The sequence below is a fragment of the Sarcophilus harrisii genome, chromosome 2 (genome assembly GCF_902635505.1).
Source record: "Sarcophilus harrisii chromosome 2, mSarHar1.11, whole genome shotgun sequence".
Taxonomy (NCBI): Eukaryota; Metazoa; Chordata; class Mammalia; order Dasyuromorphia; family Dasyuridae; genus Sarcophilus; species Sarcophilus harrisii.
In genome coordinates this window covers 450906120-450925451 of record NC_045427.1, presented here as the reverse complement: position 1 = coordinate 450925451, position 19332 = coordinate 450906120, and the positions used below count along the sequence as shown (strand labels likewise).

Here is a 19332-nt window from a genome sequence, read left to right as displayed (position 1 = left end):
AGCAATATTATATAATAATCAACCGTGAATAACTTAGCTATTCTCAGAAATACAATGATCTCGGCAAAACAATGATTCCAGACAATTCCAAAGGAGTCATGATGAAAAATTCTTTTCACGTCCGAAGAAGGAACTGAGTCTAAATACAGTTCAAAGAATACTATTTTTCACTTTCTTAATTCTTTTCAAGGTTTTTGTCTCTTTTGTTTGTGTTTTCTTTCACAATGTAACTAATACTGAAATATGTTTCATATGATTACACATATATAACTATATCAAATTAGTTATTGTCTCAGGAAATGGGAAGTAAGAGAAGGAGGGAATTTGGAATTCACAATTTAAAATTTAAAAATTGTTTTTACATGCAATTAGGAAAAATATTATTTAGTAAAAAAATAAATAAGTATCATTACTAGGTTATTGTTAAGTTTGGTACAATGGCCTAAAGGAAAGAAGGGAAATGCACAATGGAGTCTGGAATCTATTAGCTTCTGTACCACATCTAAAAGTATATTATAAAGTAGTGGTCATCAAAACCATTTCATACTGGCTAAGATTAGTGGAGTAGGTTAGGTTCACAGAACAAAATAGTCAATGACTATAATAATCTAGTGTTTGACAAACCCAAAGACCCCAACTTTTGGGATAAGAATTCACTATGTGACTAAAACTGCTGGGGAAATTGGAAACTAGTATGGCAGAAACTAGGCATTGACCCATACCTAACACCGTACACCAAGATAAGGTCAAAATGGGTTCATGATTTAGACATAAAGAATGATACTATAAACAAATTAGAAGAACATAGGATAGTTTATTTCTTAGACCTGTGGAAGAGGAAGGCATTTGTGACCAAAGAAGAACTGGAGATCATTATTGATCACAAAATAAATAATTTTGATTATATTAAGTTAAAAAGTTTTTGTTCAAACAAAACCAATGCAGGCAAGATAAGAAGGGAAGCAATAAACTGGGGCAAAAAATTTACATTCAAAGGTAATGATAAAGGCCTTATTTTTAAAATATATAGAGAACTGAGTCAAATTTATAAAAATTCAAGCCATTCTCCAGTTGATAGATGGTCAAAGGATATGAACAGACAATTTTCAGATGATGAAATTGAAACTATTTCCACTCATATGAAAAGGTGCTCCAAGTCACTAGTGATCAGAGAAATGCAAATTAAGACAACTCTGAGATACCACTACACACCTGTCAGATTGGCAAAGATGACAGGAAAAAATAATGGTGAATGTTGGAGGGGATGCAGGAAAACTGGGACACTGATACACTGTTGGTGGAGTTGTGAACGAATCCAACCATTCTGGAGAGCAATCTGGAATTATGCCCCAAAAGTTATCAAACTGTGTATACCCTTTGATCCAGCACTGCTACTACTGGGCTTATACCCCAAAGAGATACTAAAGAAGGGAAAGGGACCTGTATGTGCCAAAATGTTTGTGGCAGCCCTCTTTGTAGTGACCAGAAACTGGAAACTGAATGGATGCCCATCAATTGAAGAATGGATGAATAAATTGTGGTATATGAATATTATGGAATATCATTGTTCTGTAAGAAACAGCAACAGGATGATTGCAGAGAGGCCTAGAGAGGCTTACATGAACTGATGCTAAGTGATATGAGCAGAACCCAACAAGATTATATGATGATCAATTCTGAGGGATGTGACTCTCTTTAACAATCACATGATTCAAACTAGTTCCAGTTGTTCAGCAATGAAGAGAACCATCTACACCCAGGGAGAGGACTGTGGGAACTGAGTGTGGATGACAACATAGCATTTTCATTCTTTTTGTTGTTGTTTGCATTTTATTTTGCTTCTCTTTTTTTCTGGTGTGATTTGATTTTTCTTGTTCAGCAAGATAATTGTATAAATATATATGATATATTAGATTTAGCATATTTCTACCATGTTCAACATATATTGGACTACCTGTCATCTAGGGGAGGGGGTAGAAGGAAGAGGAGAAATTGAAACACAGTTTCGCAGGGGCTAATGTTGAAGAATCGTCCATGTATATGTTTTAAAAAATAAAAAGCTTTAAAAAAGGAAAAAAAATTTAAAAGAATCTATTAGTTTCTATTAACCTCCCACCCCAATATGACACAGTAGAATACACTTACCTCTCTTGCTTTTTGCAAGGGAGCCCTTTTGGAAGGGAACAAAATTAGTGTGATATACAGAAAGAAACACTGGACTTAGGGTCAGATTTAATTTCTATCTATCCTTGGGCAAACACATATTCTCTGGGGCTTTGTTTTTTCATCTAAAAAATGATGAAATTAGACCTGATAATCTGTAAATACTTTCTGGCTCTAATAGTCTGTGATTCTATAACATAAAACATTCTAACAAAATGTCAGACTGATTTGGCTGAAGGGAGGAGAAAATAGTAGAAAATGATTCAAACTTCAGTAGTAAATCCATTAATAAAAAATATTCTATAATTTGAAGACATACTATGTAACTGTGATAACCTTAATGATAGCAGCTCATCTCTGTATAGGACTTTTCAGTCTGCAGAATATTTTCTATGAATTAACTTTCTGATTTTCACAAGAAATTTTATGAGGTAGATATAACACAAAGAGCTTTATACCATTTTATGGTATAAATGGTCCCAGTTAGTTTTCAATAACATGCATTGTTAAATAAATCATGTTTCTGGATAAAACTGCCTCCTTCCCTTTTTCTCTTCTCTGTCCTTTCTAAAACAGACAAGAATGACCTCTGGAAGTCTTTCCAAATCTAAAATTCTATGGCTGAATTCTATACTGCATTTCTGAAAATGATATTTATCCATAAGCCCTTTTATAATGTCAGAGACTTACCCAATGAATGTATACTGAGGAGGTGCCTGCTTTGTACGGCCCATGATTCTGATGTCACAGATTGCTGCCTCAGTTGAATCCCGAGGAATAAATTTAATACAAAGCCTCTTCTTTCTGAAAGCAACTTCCTCTGAAAAGGGACAAAGACATAGATATTAGTCTCCATAGGTAAGCAAAGTTTGAGATCTGTCATGTTGTTTGTACATTCCTTCGAACTAGCAACAGCCAAAATCCCCCAGCCACAAGGACCAATGCTGTGAATGACAGTTTCTCCTGGTATAGGCAGGACTGGAAATCCATCACTACAGCAGGCCAGTCTTCAAAAGGGGCTTTCCGATCAGAGGAACATTATGGAATCACATGATTTAGAGGTAGAAGGGAGCTTTGAAACTGTCCGACCCAATTTCCTTATTCTCTAGACACAGAAGTAGGCCCAGAGAAGTAATCTTGACTGAAATAATACAGGTAAGAAACAATTTTGGGAGTGAAACTCGAGTCATTTGAGTCTGAATCCAGAGTATCTCTGGATTAAAGAATTAAGAAAAGAAAGAATAAAACCCAAACCCTTTAGTTTTACAGAGACTAAAACCTGTGCCAGAAAGGTTGATTGCCTCCAGACAGGCAGATAGTAAGAAGTACAGACAGGACGTGAACTAAAGTCTGCAGAAATAACCTATTCTGCTAAGCCAGCTGCCAAACATATACAATCCACACCCAGACCTCCTGAGGGATGACCAACAACTCTCAAAAAATGAGTTATCACATAAAATCACTGCCGGTATGGACCGCAGAATAGACTGGTGTCAGATTCTGAGTGTGAGCCTAGGCAGAGCACCATGCTGGAAGAGCTTTGAGGGTAATCTTTGTTGACAAAGGACCAGCCTAGCTAAGAAGACCTATAATGCCCAAAGAATGGCCATGAACTGATGATTTTGTTGTTGTGCAATCCACTAAGACTCACAAGGCAGAAGGCTTACAATATTATTTGGCAGAGGGAATCAGAATCATAAAATTTTAGAGGTAAAAAGGTTGAGAAAGGGCATCTAGTCAAATTCACACTTGGATGCAATCTCCTTATGACAGAGAGTGTCACCCAGTCCTTGCTTAAAAACCTCCAGTGGAGCACAATTTTTGAGTTTGGGACAACTCTTTCCAAGTTCCATCCATTGTTCTAGTTTTGCCAAACTAGTGGGGCCAAACAGTATAAGCCTAAAAATTCCTCTTCCACATGACACCTTTGAACTGTACCTTAAATCTTCTCCTCTTCCACCTTAAATTCTCATTTCCTAAACTCTTAAGATGGAGTGGTAACTTTCCCCTAGTGTTCCTATAATTTCCACCCCATCAACTACTTCTATCTTGCTGACAAGAACTCAAATGAAGAATAGAATTTCCCCTTGTTTCTTTCTCTCCTTTTTGAAGGATGCAATTATAATTGAGTAAAGCCAAGAATTTAATAAGCTCTTCTTCTGCTAGAAAATTCCAACATATGCCCAGATAATTAAAGTCCCCCATGATTACTATATCACATTGTGATGCCAGGTTTGAGATCTGCTTCCTGAGGCAGTCTACAATATAGTCCAATTACAAAAATGCTTCTGTCTCTACCTCTATTGATCTCTACCCAATTGGACTCTACTCGATTTCTTTGGTTCCTAGATTTCCTTGCATGCGGAGGTCTTCTTAATAATATAATGATTCCCTACATCTCTTTTATTTATCCTATTTCTTTTGAATAAAGTATATATGCCAGAAAACTATTCTAGTAATGGCTAAGCAAAGTCATGATCTGCGATCTCTCCTCTAAAGCCATCTGAGTAAACTGGCAAGATATAGATCAGTTTTGTCTCCATCACCATCTCTTTCCCTTTTTAGTTTACATTTAATTCATTGGTTCTAAACAAATATATTCTTAACAGCCCTTATTAAAATGATTCAATTCCTGTCCATGAACTTGTCATTCCTACACATGAAATAAAACTTGCATTTTAAGGAATTCTTATATTTCAAAGTTCATATCCACAGAACAAGGTAATAAAAGCAGAATGGCCCTGAGATCACACAAAAGTGATTAGAATTACATTTTAAAAGGGGGAAGTGGCCTTAATGATCATTTCATCCATCCTCACAATTTTAGAGATCAGAAAACAAAGGTCCAGAGTAGATACAATGACTACTATCACAGAAATTCAGACTTGGAAATATTTTGGCAGCCTTCTAATCCATTGTGTCCTGAAGCATAAATTCCCTCTATAAAATCCTCCAATTTGTCATACAGACTCTAGATAAAAATCCCTAATACTTAGTAATTCACCATCCTCTGAAAGTTATCCATTTTATTTTGGATAGCACTACTTGTCAGGAATTTTTTCCTTACATGAAGCTGAAATCAATTTTTCTTCTTCTAGGACCAAGCCAAACAAATTTCTTCCACATAAAAACTTTTCAAGTGCCTGAAGAAAGCCAATCAACAAGCCTTTCTAAAAAGAGCCTGTTTTGTACTAGTTACTGTTCTAAAAAGACACAAAAAAAATTTTTAAAAAAGAAAAAAATTTTAAAAATTAATGATCTTCAAGTTTAATAGGAAAAACAATAAGCAAATAACTATGTACAAAGAAGAAACAGTATATACAGAAGAGGTTGCAGATAATTAACAGAGGAGAAACTAGCAGTCTGTCAATCAGCAAGCATTCACCAAGTGCCTGTTATGTGCCAGACACTTTGCTAAACATTGGAAATAACAAAGAAAGGCAAAAGGCAGTCCCTGCTTTCAAGGAGCTCACAATCTAATGGAACATTTGAGGGGGATCTACCTTTTGTAGAAGATGAGATTTTAAAGCAAAGGGCTTGCTTTAAAGGAAGCCAGGAAAGTCAGGAAGTGGAGATATTCCTACAAGTGGTCTCTTCTCAGAGTTAAAACTTCTCCAATTTATTCAACAGCTCCTCACATAACATGGACTCCAGCTGGCCGTCCTGTTCCTACTGGCCACTATCCTCTTGAAATACTTCCATTTGTCAATAGCCTATCTAAAATGTGATGCTTCTCAAGGAGGAGAAGCTGCTGTCTGATGTCGAAGGACTTGAACCTCCTCTGTGATGGGTGCTGTTTCTATCAATGCAGGACAAGACCACATTGGTGAAAGTTTTCATCTTTATATCTAGGACAGAAATAGACCTTGCTTTTTTTGCTTTGTTTTCTTTTTGAAGTCTGGGTCTCCCCATCTCATCTAAGCTAGAAAGATGTAGGGAATTCAATTAGACTCTTTGAGGGAGAAAAAGAACTTATAAGGACTACATTCAGGGGCCTGGTTCATCACTAATCAGCCCAGGGGCTTTGACTTGCTGTTTCTGACCAGTTCACCCTTCTCTAGGTAACCTAGTGGTCCCCCTTTCTGGGGGCCCATCATATTGATGCTGGATTTTGTGGGGAAACTGAGTTAGCTATCCCATTATAGCTCAGAACTCCTGAGCTCAAGAGATCCATGAGCCTCAGCTTTCCTGGGAGCTATGTGCAGAAACATACATAGTTTCTGTTCTTAACCAGAACTCAAGAAGAAGTCTAGTAAATATATGGACGTGAAAGAGTCTGCCCAAGCCATGCTCCCTTCTACAACTGGCTCAAGAACAATAATTAGGTATAGTCAAAGGAAACGAGGTGAACCAAAAAATAACAAGAATGCACAGCAAAATGATCTCTACTATTTTTGACTTGTACAAAATTACTAACATGGAAATATTTTACATGACTGCACATGTATAGCCCTTATCAGATTGTCTGCTATCTCAGAAAGGGGAAAAGTGAAGGAGAAAGGAAATGTGGAATGCAAAACTTAAAAAACTTAAATTTAAAAAGTATACATTAAAAATTGTTTTGACATGTAATGGAGGGGAGGGAATTTTTTTTTAACTTTTTAAAAGAATGCTTTTCAGCGGTTACCAAAACCATTTGGTATTGGCTAAGAAACAGACTAGTTGATCAATGGAATAGGTTAGGTTCAAAGGACAAAACAGCCAATAACTTTAATAATCTAGTGTTTGGCAAACCCAAAGACCCCAGCTTTTGGGATAAGAACTCACTATTTGACAAAAACTGTTGGGAAAATTGGAAATTAGTATGGCAGAAACTAGGCATTGACCCACACTTAACACCATACACCAAGATAAGGTCACAATGGGTTCATGACCTAGGCATAAAGAATGAGATTATAAATAAATTGTAAGAGCATAGGATAGTTTACCTCTCAGACCTGTGGAAGAGGAAGGAATTTATGACCAAAGAAGAACTAGAGATCATTATTGGTTACAAAATAGAAAATTTTGATTATATCAAATTGAAAAGTTTTTGTACAAACAAAACTAATGCAGACAAGATTAGAAGGGAAGCAATAAACTGGGAAAATATTTTTACAGTCAAAGGTTCTGATAAAGGCCTCATTTCCAAAATATAAAGAGAATTGACTCTAATTTATAAGAAATCAAGCCATTCTCCAATTGATAAATGGTCAAAGGATATGAACAGACAATTCTCAGATGAAGAAATAGAAACTATTTCTAGCCATATGAAAAGATGCTCCAAATCAATATTAATCAGAGAAATGCAAATTAGGACAACTCTGAGATACCACTACACACCTGTCAGACTGGCTAGAATGACAGGGAAAGATAATGCGGAATGTTGGAGGGGATGTGGGAAAACAGGGACACTAATACACTGTTGGTGGAATTGTGAATACATCCAGCCATCCTGGAGAGCAATTTGGAACTATGTTCAAAAAGTTATCAAACTATGCATACCCTTTGATCCAACAGTGTTACTACTGGGCTTATATCCCAAAAAGATCATAAGGAAGGGAAAGGGACCTGTATGTGCACGAATGTTTGTGGCAGCCCTGTTTGTAGTGGTCAGAAACTGGAAACTGAGTGGATGCCCATCAATTGGAAAATGGTTGAATAAATTGTGGTATATGAATGTTATGGAATATTATTGTTCGGTAAGAAATGACCAGCAGGAGGAATACAGAGAGGATTGCAGAGACTTACATGAACTGATGCTAAGTGAAATGAGCAGAACCAGGAGATCATTATATACTTCAACAACAATACTGTATGAGGATGTATTCTGATGGAAGTGGATTTCTTCGACAAAGAGAAGATCTAGGTCAGTTCCAATTGATCAATGAGGGACAGAAGCAGCTACACCCAAAGAAAGAACACTAGGAAATGAATGTAAACTGTTTGCATGTTTGTTTTTTTCTTCCCAGGTTATTTTTACCTTCTGAATCCAATTCTCCCTGAGCAACAAGAGAACTGTTCGGTTCTGCACACATATGTTGTATCTAAGATATACTGTAACCTCTTTAACATGTATAGGACTGCTTGCCATCTGGAGGAGGGAGTGGAGGGAGGGAGAGTAAAAGTTGGAACAGAAGTGGGTACAATGGATAATGTTGTAAAAAATTACCCAGGAATGGGTTCTGTCAATAAAAAGTTATAATTATGAAAAAAAGAATGCTTTTTTTATAAAGAGCTTATCAACCCTTGAGGAATATATCAATGAAGATATATTTTGAATTAAAAGAACTCCAGAAAAACTGCAACAAATAAAAGTAAAATAGCAGCAAAAAGAATGTATTGATTGCAATGGCTATGAGTGGTTGCAAGGAAATCAAGAAAGATATAAGTAATCAAATAAATCTTTGAGAGAGCAAAGGAACTTAGAAGGAATATAAAGAATTTAGACTAGAAACTGGACAAACTTCCCAGAGAACAGTAAAAATAGGACAAAAAAATGAAACTGAAAAAAAAATTCAATGATAAAAATAAGGAATATCAAAAGACTAAAAAATGGAAAGATGTGATAACTTGTCATAGGTTCTTATTACTTTCATGATATCATTTGTCTTTACTTTGCTTACATCTGTCCCATATATCCCTCTTCCTTCTCCTACTAGTCCCCACCGAACTTCAATGACTTTGTAGGAGAGAGTGGATCTGATGACCAGATATCATCCTTATGTCATCACTGTTCTTTTTCAAGAATGAAGAATGAATAACAACTTTACAAAAGTCTCTTTAAGATTAAATTTTCTCATTATCTGTTGTTTTATGGTACCTAATTTATCTTCAGATCCTTTCTTTCTGCCCCTCTTAAAGGCCCATCCTCTCTAACAAAAAATTTCTTTTAAAAGAAAAAAGAAAAAAAATCAGCAAAATTACTCAACATTTCAAAAACTCTGACATCACACCATAGATTCCCACATTTGCTTTCTTCATTATGCACCAATTCATATAAATCTTCCCATGTTTCTCTGTATCCATCATGTTGTTTCTTACTGCAGACAAATATTCCATTGTATTCACATACCACAGTATATTTAGCCTTTCCCCACTCAATGGACATTGACTTGATTTCCAGGTATTTGTAACCACAAAAGTTGTAATATAAATATTTTAGTATATAGAGTTGCTTTTTTTAATCAATGACTTCCTTAGGGTATGTACCTAACAATGTATTCTCTGAGCCAAAGAGTATGTATTGTATTACATGAAATATATTTATCAAAATATATTTTTAAAAGTTCATGGACTTCATTAAGAACTTATGATACAGACATTTGATTCACTATTTGCATAAACCCAAATTGCTTTTTTGGGTTGTTGTGCCAATTCACAGCTGCACTAATAATTTATCAGTGTGCCTGTGTTTTCACATCTGCTAACACTGAGTATTCACATCTTTTGTCAACTTCATTAATTTGATAGGTATAAGGTAAAACCTCAGGGCTATTTTGATTTACATTTTTCTTATTCTTGATGACATGGAATATTCTTTTATAAGGTAATAGTTTGCAATTTCTTTGAGAAATATTTACTCAAATTTTTCAACACTTCTCTATTGTCTTTTAGTTTATGAAAGGAAACAACAAAGGTTATAAATAAATATTAAGTGCCTATGATGCACTACTTACTAGACACTATATTAAATGCTTTACAAATATTACCTCTTTTCAAATTTATTTTCAGAGACAATTAGTATAAAAAAAGATGTGAATGCATTTATAAAGTAGATGAAAAAGCATTTAAATGCTTTACTACGGGCCATTGCATTAAGTGTTGATGACATAATAAGGTAAGGGGGAGTCTTTGTTCTCAAGATGCTCATATGCTAATTATGGGAGACAACACATAACGTTCAGGTGCATCATGGATGGAAAGGCCAGGACTTCTTAAATCACAAATTCCAGGGTCCTTAAGCTGTATTAGGTGAGAGGTGCAAAGTGTTCTATGGGAGGTAGAGGACGTGGTAAGGCCTACAAGTAGGCCTATGATCCAGTGGCAGGGTGGACGTTAAAGTTTGTTGGATTTCCTTTTCACTGGAAGGGAGCTGATGATTATCATACATACCATCTAAGCCATTTGAACAGGCAAGTAGTCAGCTAAAAGAGGAGTAGAGGGGGAAAGTCGAGGGCAAGGAGTTCTTTCCTGATAGTGGTAGGTCTTCCTGTTATTCAACCACTGAGTGACCATAAGATGGAGGGAGAACATTACTAATTGTGGCACCTCTTCCGGTTACCTAGCTGTCCCAAATGTGTAATGGGACTAACCATACAAAAATTCTAGATACCATATTTGAAAAAGTTAAAGAAAAAAATTGTCCAGAATTATTGGGACCAAAGTATAAAAAGAAGATAAAATCCCAAACTTGAAAGACACCTTAAATTCAATTCAATAGGAAATGTGATTGTCAAACTTCAAAGCCTCCAGGTCCTTTACTTCCATGTATCTGAATTCCAGATCCTCTCTTTTATTTCTTTGGTGAGACTAAACTACTATGGAACCAAAATTTTCTATTCTTCCAATTGGAATAATAGTTAGGAAAGCAATTGGAAGGGAAGGCTGGAATTAGTACCAGGTGATACTGGTATCTTTAAGGACTAATGCAATGTCACATTGTCACACAAACTCTCTCTTCCTCTTCCCCCACTCTCCCTGCCATGTATGTGTGTGTGTGTGTGTGTCTGTCTGTCTGTCTTCCCTCCTTTCCTCTCCCCTCCCCCTCTGTCTCTGTCTGTCTCTCTGTCTCCCTTCTTCCCTGTCTCTCTCTTCTCTCTGTCTCTTTCTGTTTGCCTCTGTCTGTCTCCGTCTCTCTCTTTGTATCTCTCTCTCTCCCTTCTTCCCTCTCTCTCCCTTCTTCTCTCTCTCTCTCCCTCTCTCTCTCTCCATGTGTGTCTCTCTGTCTCTCCCCCTTCTTCCCTCTCTCTCTCTTGTCTCTCTCTGTCTCTCTGTGTCTCTCTATTTTCTCTATCTGTCTCTCTTTCTCTCCCTTCTTTCCTATGTTTCTTTCTCTCTCTCTCTCTCTCCCCCTTCTCCCACCTGTCTCTGTCTCTCCCTCTATTGTGTGTCTCTCTCTTCTCTCTCTCTCCCCCTTCTTCCCTTTCTCTCTCTGTGTGTTGTTTGTCTCTCTTTCTCCTCTATCTCTGTCTTCTCTCTCTCCTTTCTTCCCTCTCTGTCTCTGTCTGTCTGTCTCTCTTCTGTCTTTTTCTCTCCATTCTTTCCTCTGTCTGTCTCCCTCTCTTTCTCCCTCCCCCCCCTCTCTCTCTCTCTCTCTCTCCCCTTCTGTTTCTGTCTGTTTCTTTCCCCTCTCCTTCTCTCTCTGTCTCTCTCTCCCCCTTCTGTCTTTCTCTGTTTCTGTTTCTGTCTCTCCCTCTATTTCTCTCCCCCCTCCTTCTCTGTCTCTCTCTTTCTGTCTCTGTGTCTCTCTCTGTTTCTCTCTCTCTCCTTCCCTCTCTATTTCTCTCACTCTCTCTCCTTCTGTTTTTCTCTATCTTTCCCTCTCTCTTTGTTCTCGTTCTCTCTCCCTCCTAGTTTTCTCTCTTTCCCTCTCTCTCTGTTCTCGTTCTCTTTCCCTCTCTCTCTGTTCTCGTTCTCTCTCTCTCTCCCTCTCTGTTTCTCTCACTCTCTCTCCTTCTCTCTCTGTTTCTCTCTACATATCTTTCCCTCTCTCGCTGGTCTCGTTCTCTCTCTCTTTCCCTCTCTCTCTCTGTTGTTCTCTCTCTCTCTCCTTCTCTGTATCTGTCTGTTTCTGTCTCTGTCTGTCTGTCTCCCCCCTCATTCTCTCTTTGTTTGTCTGTTTCTGTCTCTGGCTCCCCTTCTGTCTCTCTTTCTAGCTATTTCTCTCTCTCTCTCTCTCTCTCTCCTTCTCTCCCTCCCTCCCTCTCTCTCTCTCCCTCTCTGTTTCTCTCTCTCTCTCCCTTCTCTCTCTGTTTCTCTCTACATATCTTTCCCTCTCTCGCTGGTCTCGTTCTCTCTCTCTTTCCCTCTCTCTCTCTGTTGTTCTCTCTCTCTCTCCTTCTCTGTATCTGTCTGTTTCTGTCTCTCTCTGTCTGTCTCCCCCCTCATTCTCTCTTTGTTTGTCTGTTTCTGTCTCTGGCTCCCCTTCTGTCTCTCTTTCTAGCTATTTCTTTCTTTCTCTCTCTCTCTCTCTCTCTCTCTCTCTCTCTCTCTCCCTCTCCCTCTCCCTCTCCCTCTCCCTCTCCCTCTCCCTCTCCCTCCCTCTCTCTCCCTCTCTTTCCCTCTCTCCCTCTCTTCTCATCTTTCTCTGTCTTTCTATCTCTCTGTCTCTGTCTCCTGACTAGGTTTGGAGGATCCAGTTGAGTATTTTAGTCAGCACCTGGATGGGTTTGGGTAGTCCCACTGCCATGAGCATGAGGAAGACAGAGGGTGTAAAAAGACTGCTTTAGGGCTGAGGAATTCTGCTCTGCTACTGGTTCATGAGTTTTTGTGTTTTGAGCCCTTGGTCCTAGACCATGGAGAAAGCTAAAACTGCTTTACCTGTTGTGCTTCAGAGAAGCTTGAGAGGTCCTGAGAATCAGAGAAAATGCCTGGGCCTCCATCTTGGTCCCATGACCCAGAAGTTGGACCTTCCAGGTCAAAGAAAAAATACTGCAATAGGGAGAGACAGTTCACCAAGGAACATAATGAGAATCGCAGAGCAAAGAGTAAAAAGAGAAACTGATTTGTGATATGGCAAAAATTAAAATTAAAAAGGGCCTATACCCAAGAATAACATCCTACAAACCTGAGCCTAATCCTACCAAAGTAAAAGCCAGACCTTTCATGTATTTTATTGCTTGTAAACATTCCCAGTGAGAGAGAATCAGAGTAGAAACTCTGAAGTGCAAACACAGGAAACAAGAAAAACTTATAAGGGTTAATAAGTCTGAGGATCTTGAAAAGAATAAATGATGATCTTGAAAGGGAGACAAACAACTGTATTTCTTTCAGAAGTCCACTATCTCCAAGAGTGGAGGAAAGAACAAAGCAAGTTTTTTGTTTTAAAAGTGTTTTGTTTTAATAAAGTGGTAAGGGTAAAGGGATGGAAGAATGCCCTAGGGAGAGGAAGAGTTTACTGTTTTCATAACAGGAATAAGACAGAAGATTACACAATTGGGCATAGGTTTAGAAGGAAGCAGGGCAGGAAAAGTTGAAGGAAGCAGCGTAATATAGACAGAATAAAGTAAATAAGAACTGGGTTAGAGGAGGAGAAGAAGCATTTAGAAGAGATAGAGAGTAGGGCAGGGACAAAGCAGAAAAGCAAAGCACTTTTAACTATAGAGAGCTGATGATGAAAAGGAAAATAAGAGAAAGGAAAGGCAAGAGCAAGTAATCTGAGTTTGGATGAAGTGAGAGAAGAGAGGACTGAGATCAGACTGTTCAGCTCCAGAGGACTAGGGATAATTTACTTCTCTTTTCCCTCACTTTTCTTTTTTCTTTTAATAGAAGGAGGCAGAGGAGGAAAAGAGAGGAAACAACATAATAGCATATAACAGAGAAGAAAGCAAACCAAACGATCACTATTTTGAAAGTGAATGGCATGAAAAGGTGAAAAGGGTGCCAAAATTGATCAGATGACACTACCCCACAATTTGTTCTTTGTAAGAAACATTTTTAAAGCATAAAGATTCATGCAGAGTCAAAATGAGGGGTTTGAACAGAATCTATTGTGTTTCAGTTCAATCAGAAAAAGCAGGGATAACAAGAAAAGACAAGAAAACAGCAACAGTAGGCATGGTTAAGAGTGAGAAGCAATAAAACATCATGCTTAAATGCACCTTAAATTATGAAACAATATAAAATTTAAATGTATATACCAAACTGAATAGCATAAATACTTAAAGGAAAAATCAGATGAACTACAAGTAAAAGTGATCAGGAAAAGAAAATACATCATTCCTTAAAAGAATTCAATATGTTCTTTTCAGACCTCAGCAAATCTAACAACAAAGAAAGCATCTGACCAAAATATTAAGAAAAATATATATAATGGATCTTGATAAAAGGCTCCTAGAAAAGGTGGTATGTAAGAAAGCTAGGAATTCAAAGGAGCAGAGTTGAAAAGGGAACATCAAAAGAATCAAGAATAGAAACCTATAGTCATAGATTTAAATTTGGAAATAGATATCTGCCTTGCTTGAATGCTCCCTGAAGTAGTGGGACCCACCATCTCTGGTCATGGCCCAATCCACTTTTTTATGTCTTAATTATTAATCTTCTCTTCTTTAAATTACCTTAAATTCCCTTGTCTGTATACTGGTCAATCTGTTGAAGACCTTAGCTTATAAAAGGCCCAGGTTTCCTACTGCATTCCCCCTTTAGTCATCCTGATCTATGTCTGGCCACTGGACCCAGATGCTCTGGAAGAGAAGGTGAGGCCGGTGACCCTTCACAGCCTCCCTCACTTACATCCAATTCACTTGCATGTCATGGCATCACCTCCCTGATGTCCTGGTCCTCTCTGAGAATGAAGGACAAATAACAACAGATCTGGAAAGCACCTTAGAAGTCATCAAGTCAAACCTGCTAATTTTACAAGAGAGAAAACCACACTGTCCAGAATCATGCAGCTACCCATATATAGAAAAATGTTGATAGCTATACTTTACAAACCTATAATTATAGAGGATACTTATTAATGAGAGAATGACTAAACTTATGTTACAAAAATATATAATGGATTATGATTATGTAGTAAGAAATGATAAATATGAAGAATTCAAAGACATTTTGGCAGCATGGTGCAGTGGAAAGCCACCTAGATCTGGAGTTAAAGGACGTTGTTTCAATCCTGATTTGATCACTTACTACCTGCTGTGTGATCTTGGAGAAGTCACTTAACGCTCTGGTCCTCAGTCTTTTCATCTGTAAAATAAGGGTATTGTACTAGATGGCCTTTAAGTAGCTCCAACTCTAAATCTATGAGTCAAGTTAAGTAGAAATGAAATAATCTATAAAACAATAACAACAATGTCAAGGAAAACACTAAAAAAAATCTAGACTGACCAATAGAATGACCAGTCTTGATTTCAGAGGACTAAACTCTCTTGGCACAGGGGAAGTTACCTATCAGTACAGAATTAAGCAAACACTGTCCAACATAAACACTGTCCAACATAACCAAGAAGTTCACAATATAACAACAAAATAACAATATTTTATTGGTATAGAAGAAAATGTACCATTTACATGGGGGCATAATTAGGAAGTGACAACAATATATATATATATATATATATATATATATATATATTTAAAGCATTAATAAAACATTTATTTTTAAATATCAAATATTAGAATTTATGGACAGTATTAAAAATAAAAATTGAACCTATGCCATAGTTATAGAATGTTGGCTAGGGAGTTCAAGCCTTTGAAGAGATGAATAAGCCAAGACCTTTCCTAAAACTTAAAAAATAAAATCCAGATGTTTTATGTCTTCATGTATTGCTGCTCTTTGCTCAATGTCTCCATCTGCAGCGAATTCGGATTAGGAGATGGAGCCACTAATTACATATGCATAAGCAGGCCTAATTTTAAGTAAACATGTTATAAATAGTCAATAGAAATGTGTTCAGTCGTGCTAATGAACACTGAGAAAGTACACATTACTTTACTAAAACAAACAGCTTCCATTTTTTAAGTGCTATATGGATTACAACAACTACATTTTAAATTAATTACAGGATTCTTCTTTTATTTTTTTTCCTCTTGCCTAATTTAACAAAACTCTGGCATATTATTTGGGTAATGAACAGTCATCCCTGAAGATCTGGACTATATACTGACTAAAAGGATTATCTGGTTGTCTTGGGAAACTACAATCTTCTACATTAGTGGTATCAAACTTAAATAGAGAGGGGGGATGGGTGCCAATCCATAAGTATCCCTGCAGGCCACATATTGACTTGGTCTGTTTTATTGTATTTCTATTTATTTTGTTAATTGGTTGGTCGGGCATGCAGTCCACCTGTGTTTTGATACATCTCTTTCAGATGTCCTTTAAGTGAAGGCTGGATTGCCACCAGCTAATAAAGTTGGAAAGGTCATGTAGTACCAGCAGAAAAGCCCTGGGCCTCTGGAATCAATAGACCTGGACTCAAATCTTGATTCTAACATTTAATATCTATATGACTTTGGATAAGTCACAACCTCTGTAAAATCTGTAAAAATGAAAGGTTTGACCTGGATGGTTATTAAGGTCCCTTCCAGTTCTAGTTTCACAATTCGTTTCAGATTTTTCAATTTAGGACACTGTGATTTTTAAAGGAGAGAAAAAGCATAAGCTGTTGCAAAAACAGGTACTTCAGGAATATCCAAGAGTTATTTAGATAAATCTGGTTTCTATAATTAGGTACCATCTTCCTGGACACAAATAACCTAGGTCACCTAATGGAGAACAATTTCAAAATGAAAGTACTTAAGCTAAGCCAGCATCCACAAAAATCAACTTTTTAACATCTGAATTAAAACTTAAATTTTCCTTTTATCTATGATTTATTGCCATCCTCCATTTAATTCTCATCTGATACCTTCCTGTGGTAGGGAGATAATCCTGGGTTCTCCAAAGCTGTGCTAGTAAAACACAGATATCCTTGTAGGTCCTATCAACTTGGAAAGGCTTCAGATCTGGTCTGGCAATAGACAGTATGTTTGTTTACTATAAAGACCAGTCTAGCAAAGTATGGAGAATCTCATCATTAGAAAAGACCCTTTGGTTTAGAGTCAGATGTTTACAAGGCCCATAGGACCGGATTCTGGTTTGCTGCCTATTACATATTGAATAAGCCACTCAATCTCTCTTTAGGCCTTAGTTTCTTTTTCTATGAAGTTAAATGGTTAGATCAAGCCACAGATTCTTAAACTAGGGGGGGAGATCAACTTATTTCCCTTTCATAAACACAAATGCATTTCAATATAATGTTTTCTTTATAATATTTATTTTATACATTTAAAAACATTCTGAAAAGGGGTCCAAAATTTTCATGAAATTACTATAGGGGTCCACAACATACAAAAAACATGTAAGGTTTTTTTCCAATTCTAAAATCTTATTTTAGGCCATTTTTTAAAAAATGAATTTAGAAAAATTTTTTTAATTAATCTACTAAGATGTAGAGAGGTAAAAAAATTTTAAATTCTCAATTGAAAGCTCCCAAAACGAGCACTTCTACACACCAAATAGAAGACAAAAAAGGACTATTTATGCAAAAGCAATCTTTTTTTATACTGTTCACTTTTAAAATGTATATATATGTATTTATGTTCAGCACATATCTTTCACAACTGATCTACTTATCCATGCTTTTTTCTGACCTGACCTCTACTTTGCTATGTGAACTTTTAGAAATGTTTCAATGGCCCTCAAGTTTAAAAGAAAATCTTAAAAAACTGGAACACCTGACCTGCCATCAAAGAAGTGGTCTTTATTCCATGATTACACACATGGAAAGAAAGGAGGGGGTGACAGATGAGAATTCTAAGTCAGGCAGGGGATGCCTAACAGAAAGGAATGCTGAGCTGATCTGGCCCCTGGAGCTTCCTCCACAGGCCCAGTTTATCACCTCGGTTGGTAATTGGTTGTCCTTCCTTCTCAAAGAGGACCAAAATGACATCCCTATGTTATTAAGTTATAGTGTTTCCCACAGTAGCTGATCAGACCAGTATGAGCTCAGAATGCTCAGCCACAGGTCAGACAGGAATGGGAACATTTGGACTAGCTTCTCTAACTTTGGGCATTTCACATTTCTTTTGGGCTGGTTCCATTCTGCTTTGCTCACAGAGCCCAGCGCCTCTCTGATGAGGGCATGCCCTGCTGGGCAGTTCTGTGCCAGTGTCTCCCATGTCACACAATAGATTCCAAAGTTCTTTAAGAGAGATTCCTTGAAAATGAGTTTGAACCACAACATAACATTTGCACTCTCTGTTACTCGTTGCTTACATTTTTGTTTTTTTCTTCTCGGGTTATTTTTATCTTCTTTCTAAATCCGATCTTTCCTGTGCAACAAGGTAACTATATAAATATGTACACATATATTGGATTTAACATATACTTCAATATATTTAACATGTATTAGACTACCTGCCATCTGGGGGAGAGGGTAGGGGGAAGGAGGGGAAAAGTTGGAACAGAAGTTTTGCAAGGGTCAGTGCTGAAAAATTACCCATGCATATAACTTGTAAATAAAAAGCTATAATAAAAAAATAAAATTAAAAAAGAGAGAGGCCTTGAGAGTGTCCTTGTACTGCTTTTTCTGACACCTCATGAGTGCTCGCCCTGTGTGAGTCCTCCATAAAATAACATTTTTTGGAAAGCGCACATTTGGCACTTGGAACAGTGTGTACAGCCTGGCGGAGCTGTGCTCTCTGCAGCAGAGTTGGAGCACTTGGCACTTTAGTTTGAGAAAGAACCTCAGGAACTTATCCTGTTAGGTGATCGTCAGAATCTTCCTAGGACAATTCCAATAGAAGACATTCCCGGCATGGCGCTGGTAGATGGTCCAGATTTCACAGGCATACGACAATGAGGTCAGCACAACGGCCCTGTAGCCTTCAGTTTGGTATCAGTTTAATACCTCTCTCACACTTTCCTTCTGAGCCTCCCAAACACAGAGCCAGATCTGGCAATGCATGTGTCAGTCTCATGATCAACGTGGACATCCCTGGAAAGTATCCTGCCAAGGTAAGGGAACTTATCCACTGCCCTCACAACTTCACCATATACTGTAGCTGATGGTTCCACCTATGGATAGTGTGGAGCTGGCTGGTAGAGGACCAATGTTTTCCGGGTATTAATTGTTAGGCCAAAATTAGTTTTTAAGAAATGGGGCAGCTAGGTAGAGCAATGGATAGAGCACCGGCCCTGAAGTCAGGAGGACCTGAATTCAAATCTGGCCTCAGACACTTAACACTTCCTGGCTATGTGACCCTGAGCAATTCACTTAACCACAATTGGCTCAGGGGGAAAAAAAGTTAGTAAAAAGGTAGGTGAGATTCAGTTTTATGCTGACAGCAATAATACAAAGCGTTTTTATGATGCACTGATAGCTATTTATGGGCCAAAGACCCCAGTGCATCTCAACTACTCAGTGCTGATGGACTACACTGATTAGGGATAAGGACGAGCTCCTGGAGAGATAGGCTGAA

At 37.5% G+C, this 19332-nt stretch overlaps 1 protein-coding gene across 2 annotated transcripts in view; it reads right to left on the bottom strand.

The window, feature by feature from the left end:
• The window catches only part of MVB12B (multivesicular body subunit 12B), a 275519-nt gene that overhangs the window by 167823 nt on the left and 88364 nt on the right, over positions 1-19332 (bottom strand). For both annotated transcript variants that reach the window (XM_031954307.1, XM_031954308.1), the window contains exon 5: positions 2854-2983. In XM_031954307.1, coding sequence (XP_031810167.1) covers positions 2854-2983 — 130 coding nt within the window. The remainder of the gene's footprint in view (positions 1-2853; positions 2984-19332) is intronic.